This window comes from Lonchura striata, chromosome 1 (genome assembly GCF_046129695.1).
Source record: "Lonchura striata isolate bLonStr1 chromosome 1, bLonStr1.mat, whole genome shotgun sequence".
NCBI classification, from domain to species: Eukaryota; Metazoa; Chordata; class Aves; order Passeriformes; family Estrildidae; genus Lonchura; species Lonchura striata.
Genome location: NC_134603.1, coordinates 131,556,211 through 131,566,603, shown reverse-complemented (window position 1 = coordinate 131,566,603; position 10,393 = coordinate 131,556,211). Strand labels below are relative to the sequence as shown.

General features: G+C 47.0%; 1 protein-coding gene across 2 annotated transcripts; it reads left to right on the top strand.

Annotated features, from left to right (window-relative positions):
- Nucleotides 1-2,027: 2,027 nt before the first annotated feature.
- Nucleotides 2,028-8,766, top strand: TAC1 (tachykinin precursor 1). 2 transcript variants are annotated; one of them, XM_031503839.2, is made up of 7 exons: nucleotides 2,042-2,134; nucleotides 2,853-2,990; nucleotides 3,092-3,188; nucleotides 3,795-3,818; nucleotides 5,460-5,513; nucleotides 7,745-7,803; nucleotides 8,483-8,766. In XM_031503839.2, exons 2-6 carry the CDS (start codon nucleotides 2,868-2,870, stop codon nucleotides 7,792-7,794), a joined length of 348 nt encoding a protein of 115 aa, XP_031359699.1. In that variant the 5' UTR covers nucleotides 2,042-2,134; nucleotides 2,853-2,867; the 3' UTR covers nucleotides 7,795-7,803; nucleotides 8,483-8,766. The 2 variants fall into 2 exon arrangements, with proteins under 2 accessions (XP_021393971.1, XP_031359699.1); XM_021538296.3 differs by lacking the exon at nucleotides 8,483-8,766 and having other exon boundaries at nucleotides 2,028-2,134; nucleotides 7,745-8,374.
- The last annotated feature ends 1,627 nt before the right edge of the window (nucleotides 8,767-10,393 follow it).

The window sequence follows — 10,393 nt, the reverse complement described above, 5'->3', positions numbered from 1 at the left end:
TCTGAAGACTGGAAAAGACCTCTTTTTAATTTTTCTTCTCTTGGTCTCTCAAAAATAAAATCCCTGTATTTTCTTAGGTGAAGTTATGGTTACATCCATTTTGGTAAAATGTTTAATTAGAGAATTAGAACAGATAGGATATTTCAGTTCAAATTTGTACTTTCCAAGTGATAGAAATTGACTTCATAGACAGCTGGGAGTTCTCAGGATTTCTGAGACACACGAGCTTCAGGAACATTTGCAGGATTGGCAAGCCTGGTATGATGTATCTGACCAGTGCTCTGTTGTCACTATAGTAAACAGAAACAAAATAATAAACAAAACCACAAGAAAACATTTTTTCTTCAAGAGACTTCAAAGTTCATACATCAAAGGGAAGGCTGCAAAGGTGCAGCATGAAAATCTAATGGTTTGTGTTTCCAGAGTTGATAAACATTGTGGTTTCTGACCGCTTGTTGATAGAATGAGGAGCATTCTCACCACCCACTCGAGCTCTTAACAGGTGCCTAGTGCAGGTACTTGGGCTGCATGATGTCCCTACTCCAGATCACTATTTCTCAACCACATTCTAAAGCAGCCCATGTTGACAAGAGTAACCCTTAGTTTACTGGCTCACAATCTTTCATATTTAAGTGCAATCTTATAGACAAAGCTGTCGTAGGGGAAGGACACCGGCAGGGATGTGCGGCTGCTCAGTACCCTTTCCAGTACAGGCATTCGCCTTTTGCAACCAGCCCAGCTGTGCCGACCTCTTGCCGGGCGGCGGCGGCAGCCCTTGAGCAGGTTCACCCCCCAAACCTGCGGCAGCAGCCCCTGAGCAGGTGTACACTCCCCAAATCTGGCGGCAGCAACCCCTGAGCAGGTTCACACCCCCCAAACCTGGCGGCAGCTCCTGAGCAGGTGTACACCCCCCAAACCTGGCGGCGGCAGCTCCTGAGCAGGTGTACACCCCCCAAACCTGCGGCAGCAGCAGCCCCTGAGCAGGTTCACACCCCCCAAACCTGCGGCAGCAGCCCCTGAGCAGGTTCACACCCCCCAAACCTGCGGCAGCCCCTGAGCAGGTTCACACACCCCAAACCTGCGGCAGCAGCCCCTGAGCAGGTTCACACACCCCAAACCTGCGGCAGCAGACCCTGAGCAGGTACACCCCCCCAAACCTGCGGCAGCAGCCCCTGAGCAGGTACACCCCCCAAACCTGGCGGTGGCAGCCCCTGAGCAGGTACACCCCCCAAACCTGGTGGCGGTAGCTCCTGAGCAGGTGTACACCCCCCAAACCTGCGGCAGCAGCAGCCCCTGAGCAGGTACACCCCCCCAAACCTGCGGCAGCAACCCCTGAGCAGGTGTACACCCCCCAAACCTGGCGGCGGCAGCCCCTGAGCAGGTTCAGCCCCCAAACCTGGCGGCAGCCCCTGAGCAGGTACACACCCCTAACCTGGCGGCAGCAGCCCCTGAGCAGGTGTACACCCCTCAGACCTGGGGTGCGCGGCGCCCCAAGCCGGCACCCACCCTTGTCAGGCCCTCCTCAGCTTCGTGCATGCCTCACTTTCAGTCCCGGTGGACTGGGGCTACCTGAGCAGCGGCACGGGGGAGACAGACCGGGGGAAGGAAGAGGCCCGGGCACGGGAGGCTGCCCCTCTGCCCGGCCGCCGGAGCTCCCTTCCCGCTGGCCCACGGCCGCTGCCCGCTGCTGTCGCTGCCGGCGGTGCCGCCCGCAGCGGAGGGCAGCTCTCCGTGCCCTGGGGGAGCGGAGCGGGGTGCCAGAGGCAACAAGCGGCGTCTGCACCTTACAGCCGCACCCGCATCCCGCATCCCGATCCGCACCCTCACCCCGCGCCCGCCGCCGGGGCGGCCCCGAGGGCGCGGAGCTGCGGCGGGAGGAGCGGCGGGGGCAGCGCGGAGCCGCCCGCACCGCCGGCCCCGGGCAGAGCCGAGAGGCGCCGCCGGAGCGCGGGGCGGGGGCTGCTCGCCGGGGCGGGGGCTGTCACGGGGCTGGGACGATAAAACCGGGGGTAATCGCATTTAGGCAAATGAGGCTGTCTCGGCCCTCCCCGTCTCCAGGCATATAAAGTGGGGAGCGCTCCCGCGGCCGGCCAATGCGCCCGGAGAGCAGCGCTCGCCTTCCCCGCTGCAGACGGTGCGTGCGCTGCGGAGCCCGGCCGGCCGTGCCTGTGTGCGGGGGTCCGCTTGTCCTGTGCTTGTGAGGCGGTGTGCGTGTGTACCTCTTTGTCCCGGTCTGTATATGTGTCCTTCTCTGGGGGTGCCTATTCGTGCTTATGTGCCCGCACGTGAGTGCCTGGATGTGCCAGCGTGTTTTTGTGCCTGTTCTTATGTGCCTGGATGTGCAAAGAGATGAGTGTGCACCTCTGGACACATGCGTCTCTGTGTTTGTGTGTGTGGACAGCTACGTTCCTACGTGGCTGTGAGCATTTAAGGCGTGTAGCTCTTTGTATGAGTTTGTGAGCGGATGCATGTGTACCTGGATGTGTGTATGAGGGGGATGTACCTGTCTGCGTGTGTGTATTTGGGCAGGTGTGAATGCTAGACGTGCATAGACGTGTGAGGTTGTGCTTAAGTCTTGCCCTGTACGTGCGTGTGTGAAGGGGCACCGCTGTCTGTGTGTGTCTGTGTGTGTGTCTGTGTGCTGGGGAGCACAGCGAGCTGTGTGCCGCTGTAAGGGGTGTGTTTCTCTCCAGAGGGGCCGCAGCAGTGCGGGGGTGCCGGTGTAACCGGGCGCTTGCGGGGCTGTTGTGCGAGGGAGCGTGTCCCCAGCTGTGCCCGGCTGGCCGTGCCACTGCGAGCAGGGCTGGGCGCGCCCGCCCCGGCTGCCAGGGCTGCAACCTCTGCCCCCGCAGGACGTCGAGGCGGCGATGAGGCTCCCGCTGGCTTTCGCCGTGCTCCTCCTGGCCTCGTCACAGGCGTTGGGCGAGGAGATGGGAGCCACCGACGACCTCAGCTACTGGTCCGACTGGTCCGACAGCGACCAGGCGAAGGTGAGCCCCGCGGGTGGGGCAGCGAGGGGCTCGGAGCCGGGGGCTCTGTGCCGGGCCGGGCTGAAGGCGGTCCGCGCTGAGCCCCCGCTGTCGCCCCGCAGGAGGAGCTGCCGCTGCCCCTGGAACACTTCCTGCAGAGGATGGCCCGGAGACCCCGGCCCCAGCAGTTCTTCGGCCTCATGGGCAAGCGGGATGCCGGTGAGCCAGGCGGGGGCTGCTCACGCCTCTCCGCGCGTTCTTCTCCCAGTGCCTGCCCAGAACTTACACGGTTATTGCGCGGGATTAATGTGTTACATCTGTTTCTTAGGCTACCATGAGGGTACTTTGGGTTTGGCTTTTTTGCTTTGTTGTTTCTTTCAAGTTTTATATGAGATAAACTGATTGATTGGAAAAGAGAAGGCTTTAAAGTCCTAAGTGTGTACCTGTTACAACAGGTAAATCCCAGTAAGGGATAACATTATAGTATATAGGTCAGCAGATATGCCCTGAATCATCAAAGTGAGGAAACTGGTTGAGTATGCAATTATTGTTGCATTTTCTGCATGTTTACTGAACCAAGAATTGATCTAAGAAATTGGAGCTAAACTAATCTAAATTGTGTGGGTTTAGCTGAAACAAGTTTTTAATCTCTTCAAAGAGAAATGCAGTTGTAAACTATCACCCTAATTTCCTTAAGCAGAATATGGGTAAGTTAGTTCTTGTATCTGATTTTTCGAAGCATTTCAGTGGCATCATATGCTTATGCCAATCCTTTTTTAACAACTCTTTGTGTCTTTTTTCTCTTTTGTTTCCTCTTTTGATCAGGATATGGCCAGATCTCTCACAAAAGTAAGTTTAAAAAATATAAATATTTTAAGTAATCATTAGAAGATATTAAAATAGGGAATAGTGTATTTGACAGGATTATTTAGGAGGTGACTGGTTTCAGCTAGGGACTGGCAGCACCACTGGTGGAGAAATGATCTATTAAAGCTTTGAAACCTCCCCTTCAGTGCCACTGTGAGCCTGTATCTCATCTGAGCTGCTGCAAGCTTTGAGATTTCAATCCATATTAATGTGCGGATGTTGCAGTTCTCTCTTATTTCCCAAGGGGGGATTTTGAAAGCCTTTCTCATTGGCAAGGCAGGCTTACTGCCAGGCTCTGAGAGAAGCAATTAAGATGGCAAAATCTGGAAAATTAGAATAATGAATTCCCAAGTCCCCAAGAATGCTTTCATGGGTGTGCCCATGTCCTCACATGTAAGATACTGCATCTGTGCCCTCAGCATTGTCTGAGAATCAGACTCCTTCCTCACGGTAGGGGCTGATTGATGATGTGCTGCCATATGAAGAGCCATGTCTTGCTCCATTAATAAGTATGCCTTGCTCTGCTTCTTTGTAACACCAAGCAGGAAATGTTATCAACACTGATGTGTTACCTTGCTCTGCACAGTGGTAGTTTTATTTGATGAAATTATCTCATGATGTTTAAAGAGAAACGGGAAGATTTTGATTAAGTAAACATGATCTTATATTCTGTGAAACCTCCTCTGTCCACAGAGGCCAGCAACTATCCCTATGTTCTATTATCCACAAGATGCTTTCTCTGGGGTTTTGTATTGGAAGACCAAATAAAAAGCCTCATTCAAAGCTCAAATTACCAGCTGACTAAAGTAAAAAATTATAGTTTTCTGAAACTGCTTCAGCTTGAATTAATACATGCGAGGTCTGAGTATCTTGCTTGGTGTATGAATTCACCAAGCAAAATTTCTTCCAAAGAGAAACTTCTATGTTTGACTCAAAAGCCAGTTTAGATAAAGAAGAACAGTTCATTTGCGTTCCTTATAGTCTGAAACTATATCTACTACTATAACCTGATAGGTACTGTAGGACTTTATCTCTACACTTCCAGTGTCTTGAGAATTACTAGAGGGACAGAAAGGTAATACCTGAACTTATAAATATTCCAAAAATAGAGCCAGACTGTCTAGCTCAGACGTGTCCAGACACAGAGTCCCATTGGCTTCCTCTCCAGTAAGGGCTCCATCTGATCTGTGAGGGAGGATTTTCTTCCACATTACAGAAATAAAACAACAACAGGTAGAAGAGATGCACCACACAGATGCAGGCTATACCAAGACACTGCCTTCTTGTGCATTTGCTCAGATCAGTAGGAATTGTACCAGGTAAAAAATAAGATTTGTACTGTTAGTGGTCATTGGTTTTCCATTATACTTAAAAATACCCCCAAAACCAAAGGTCTATCTAACCTAATGAGAAGATGTTCACTAACTGGCCTGTGCCTTGGTCTATCCTGTTCAGTCTGATTAGTCAGACTGCTGTTCATTCACTGTTGTCTGAGAGTGATGTGAATAACTGGTCTGTGATATAAACAGTTTTAGACCCTGTCTTCTTTCCTTGCAAGAACATGTTATTTTAAAAGCCTGCCTAGTTAAAATGTATTAAAACACCCCTAAACATATTTTTCAGGGCATAAAACAGACTCCTTTGTTGGACTTATGGGCAAAAGATCTTTGAATTCTGGTATGTATTTGACTAAATCTGATACTTGGTGATATACAGCCTCTTCATTCCATTGCTTCTTTGTTCTCTCCCAGTGGGTGGAAGAAGCAATTTTCATGTAGTGTATCCAGAGTTCTTGGAAAAAGAATCAGAATTTTCTTTGTTAACCAAGATATTTCAGAGTTCGCTTCACTTCAATGTTTGAAATGACCAGGCTGGTCTGAGCTGCAGGCAACTCAGGTAGAATTCCCCAGAGCACTTTGATTACTATCCTGTCCTTGCATGTTCTGCTAGTCCCCAAAATGCTATGAAAACAAAAAAACCCTAAATTTTAATGAGGTATCAAGAAAAATTTGGAGGCTGAAAATCCAAGGGTCATTTAACTTGTGGTCTAAATCCAGATCTCATCAGGTAAAAGGATATCTTCTCTGGAGACCCTTATTCCTAATACTTGGAGTAGAAGGTGAAAGAACAGAACTTTGCCATTAACACCACCTCATACCACAGATCAGGCTGTTAAACATTCACCGACTCCTTCAGCTTTTGACTTCACCTAAAGAATTTTAAACTCTGAATGGGTACTGTGAATTTATTTTCCCATAGCATCCATACTGGACAGAATTCTCCTCTCCCCTCATATGCAGAACCCCTGTGGAAAATTGGAGACTCCACATAGCTCTACCTTCCTTCCCCGTGCTCTAGGACTATACTGATTAAATCCCTCACTGTGAAGCATAAAGTATCAGTTGATTCTCCAGGATAAGAATTAAAAAAATAAAAAACCTAATATGTATTTCATGTCTCTGAAATAGTTCTCACTGTTTTGTTAAATGGATGATAAAAGTTAAATTACTAGCTGACACCTTTATATTATGTGGATACATGCTGTGATCTATATTCTGCAATTATGGTTGTCAGTAACTTTTATTTTCAATTAAACCCCCCTTCAAGTCTAGTAATATTGCTCTCTGCATTATTTTGCAAATTGCTACATATCATGAATAATTTTGTACAATTTTCTACAGTGGCAATAGCTATTAAATGCATAATACCTGTAAATATATCTGCTATCACAAAAGTAAATAGCTTGTAAGTAATAAATTTGGTTTGGTTTCCACTGGGATTACATTTACATTAATATCAGAATGTAAAATACAGAAAATGTTTTTAAAAATGCAAAGACGTTATTGCCCTAATTTCAAAATTGCTGGTATAGTCAGGATACTGTTATGTGGTGTTTCTGACAAAAGGGAATAATGATGTTTTACTCTGTTGGGCGATGTAACACAGGTAAAACTGACAGGTAAAACTAGAATTCACAGCTTTTCTGCCTCTGTAGGAAGGCTTGAGGGGGAAATGGTAAAAAGTTTTTTCTGCTCCACCAGAGGAGAAGATGGGTCTTAAGGACTGTGTAATCAAAGCAAGATCAAGAATAGTAAGTGTTAGGGCTACCCTAATTTCTCCCTTTTGGAAGATATTTAATTGGGCAGGACCTTTACTCCATGCTGTGGTTTTCTTCTGCAGAAAGCCCCTGAGCTCCCTGGTAATGGGCAGCAGCTCGTGCTGTCCCTCTGGGTGTGAGCATGTTTTTGATTTACAGCCTCAGGTGCCAAAGCAGGGTAAGGGGATGCTGATGTCTCTGTCCCTGGTCTGGGGACAGCCTTGCTCAAGAAGGTCTCTCTGGATTTTACTTTCATTTTAAATGAGCAAGAAGGAGAGATCTACCACTATTAAACATAAATATGCTACTTAAAACTATTTTAGCCTGCAGTTTGTCAGCATGGTAGTCTGAGTATGTCTGATGAGCTTGGCTCCTGCCACAGTGTACAGTAAAATTATCCCTGTGTGCAGGGCTTGTGGACAGGGAGAGTTTCCAAGTGCTGGCAAAGAGCTGACTGCACAGGAATGAAGGTGGCTATGTCTGTGCAGAAACCCTCTACCACAAATGGACCTGAATGCTTAGATCCCATCAATTAGATGAATTCCTGGGAGGTAGAGTGGCTCTGAGTTAATGGTGCTTCCAGCAACTCAGCAGATGAGAGGTGGAAAACACTGCTCAGACCTTCAGCCTTCTGGAGGACAGTGTAGTCTGAGGGGTAAAACCAAATCAAAGCAGCTCAGGGATGGGCCAGGAGCTCTGGTCTCTGGAGTCTGCTGGTGCCAGTTGGCTGCAGGTCTCTGACACTTCTTGTGCTTGTTGGTGTTTATGCAAGGCTGTACCTTGTGCTTCAATCTGTTTCGTTTTTTTGCAGGGTCCTCTGAAGGGAGCACAGCACAGAATTATGAACGGAGGCGTAAATGAGGCATTCCCGTGCGTTATTTATTGAACTTCATTTGTTCTAATGGCCAATGCAGTGTAATATAAACTATCCACTGTATGAAATAATTATTTATTTAATAACTGAAGGGGTTTGGTTTTTTTTGAGTTGTACATTCAATAAAAGTATTATTTTTCATATTGTGGCAGTGACATGTGTTGTGTAGGTGTGTTGTGGTTCTGAAAGGACCAGCAACTCTGGTGATGTCTCACAACAAAGCACATGTTTGGTATGACCTGTAGAGTTATGTTTACTAAACAAGCAAGTATTCTTTTGTTCATTGAAAGTGAGTCTATCAGCTTCACAGCAAGTGCAGAACAGAACTGATGTTCAGTCTAGTGCCTCAATTCGTTTTCATGATTTATTATGTGCTGTAATTTCTGTATCAAAAATATATATTTGTATCATTGCAGCATGTTTTATGTTCTGTGGTTATGTATCAATATATTTTAAAAAGGGGGATTGGTAATGTTTGAATGGGAACCCAAGGTCTTAATTTCATAGTTTGGAATTTTATGATAGCAACATTTTAAATAAAAACTACTCTGGGGCTTTTGCAACATACTTCCTTTTGTGCTAGTGATGGAGTTATTTCCCACGTTGGTCTGGAATGAGAAATAGCAACAGTGGTCTGAGAATGGAAAGAAATATCAAATTATTTTCTTTTTGCAGGGAGACTGTGAACTTCCTCATGTGTGTTTGGTGAAGGTTTGAGGGATTTGCTACTGGAGATAGGAGTTCCTGGGATTGCTCCAGGTCACACAAGGTGCCATCCCTTCTAAACCTAATGGAAATCAGGAAGCATGTTTACTGAATGCAAAGAGCAGGATGTATCCCCCAGCTCCAGTAATTTGCTGTGGAATTAACCCAATATTGTAGGTTTGTTATTTGAAAGCCAAACTCTTAATAAGTTCTATCCCTCAAATTCACAATAAAAGTACCCAAAGTGCTTTTATTTAAAAAAAAAAAAAAAAAAAGTGTGTGTGAATCCATGCAATATAAAAGGAAAAAAAAATTACTGTTATTATCTTTTAATTAAAATATTTGATTGCTAGATATCCAGGATAGGCCTGAAATGCTACATCCATCTCACCAGATGCCAAGGCATCTGGAGTTCTATCTTCTTTCTCCCTTCTAGGGGCTATACTTCTCTGATGCTATGATGCAAACTTTCATCGCAGATGAATCATCAATTAGAACAATCAGTGTATCCAGACTAAATTTAAAACTAAGTAATACAAAGGGATTCACTGCTTGTTATTTTCCAGTTTGGAAATGAATTTGTACACATCAATTTTCAAGGTTACCTGAGGCATCATCCCAATACCCCCCATTAGGAGCAGGTGGGTGCTGGACCTCACTCCTTCTAGGTTAGAAGCAGCACCTAAGCCTGCCCATGCTTAAAACAGATCCCACTTTCAGCTAAGTAGAAGCCAGATCAAGCAAGGTGGGGGGCTGCATGGTGGGAAAACCGAGGTGGCTTGTGGGAGGGACCACACTGATGTGTGACACAGTGGTTGTGCTGGCACTCTGGCAGCTCTTTGTCTTTCCAAGGCTAATTTTCAGGCTAATAAACTTCTGTATGAACTCCTACTGAGCTCAGTGAGGAGGAGAAGCTGACTGCTGAGCTAGCAGCACAGCAAAAGGATTGTGGAAATCATGTTGAATAATGCTCAGTGAAGGGTAGAAAGAAAGAAAACTTCAAAATGCTGTTACCCTTGCCTGGAGGACCCAAATGCTCACAAGATCTCACAGTCTGTGTGTGCTGAATTTTGAGACACAGAGAGGAAAGAAAAGGCCCCACCATTCACTCCCTGTAGCCTGCACATTTCAGAAACCTTCCTGCAGAAGAAACCACTGCAAAGCCCACAAATATACATGGGCTTTAAAGGTTTGAAAGACAGCACAGGTACTAAGTAACAGCATCCAGTAAACAGATAGGACTGAATTTTCTAGAAAAAACATAGAATGCGTTGGGTTGGAAGGTGCCTTTAAAGGTCATCTAGTCCAACCCCCTGCCATGGACAGGGACACCTTTCACTAGACCAGTTTGCTCAGAGCTCTAACCAAATTGACACTGAACACTTCCAGGAATGGGGTATCCACATTTTCTCTGGGCAATGTGTTGTAGAGTCTCACCACCCTCATTGTAAAGAATTCCTTCCTTAAAACCAATCTAAGACTACTCTCTTTCAATTTAAATATCTGATCATTTTCATGCCCATCCTCTGCAGTTGCTCCAACAGGTCCATGTTCTTCCTGTGCTGGGGAGCCCAGATCTGGATGCAGCACTCCAGGTGGGGTCTCATCAAAGCAGGGTAGGACAGGATCACCTCACTCTCCCTGCAGGCTGCCCTGCTTTTGATGCAGCCCAGGATGTGGTTGTCTCTCTGGGCTGCGAGCTGGGTCTTGTTGAGTTGCTCATCCACAAAGAACCCCAAGTCCTTTTCCTCAGGGCTGCTCTCAGTCCATTCCCTGCCCAGCCTGTATTTGTTCTTGGGTGCCCAGGTGTGGGACCTTACACTTGGCCTTGCTAAGCCTCATGAAATTCACGCAGGTTCACTCCTTGCATCTGTCAAAGTC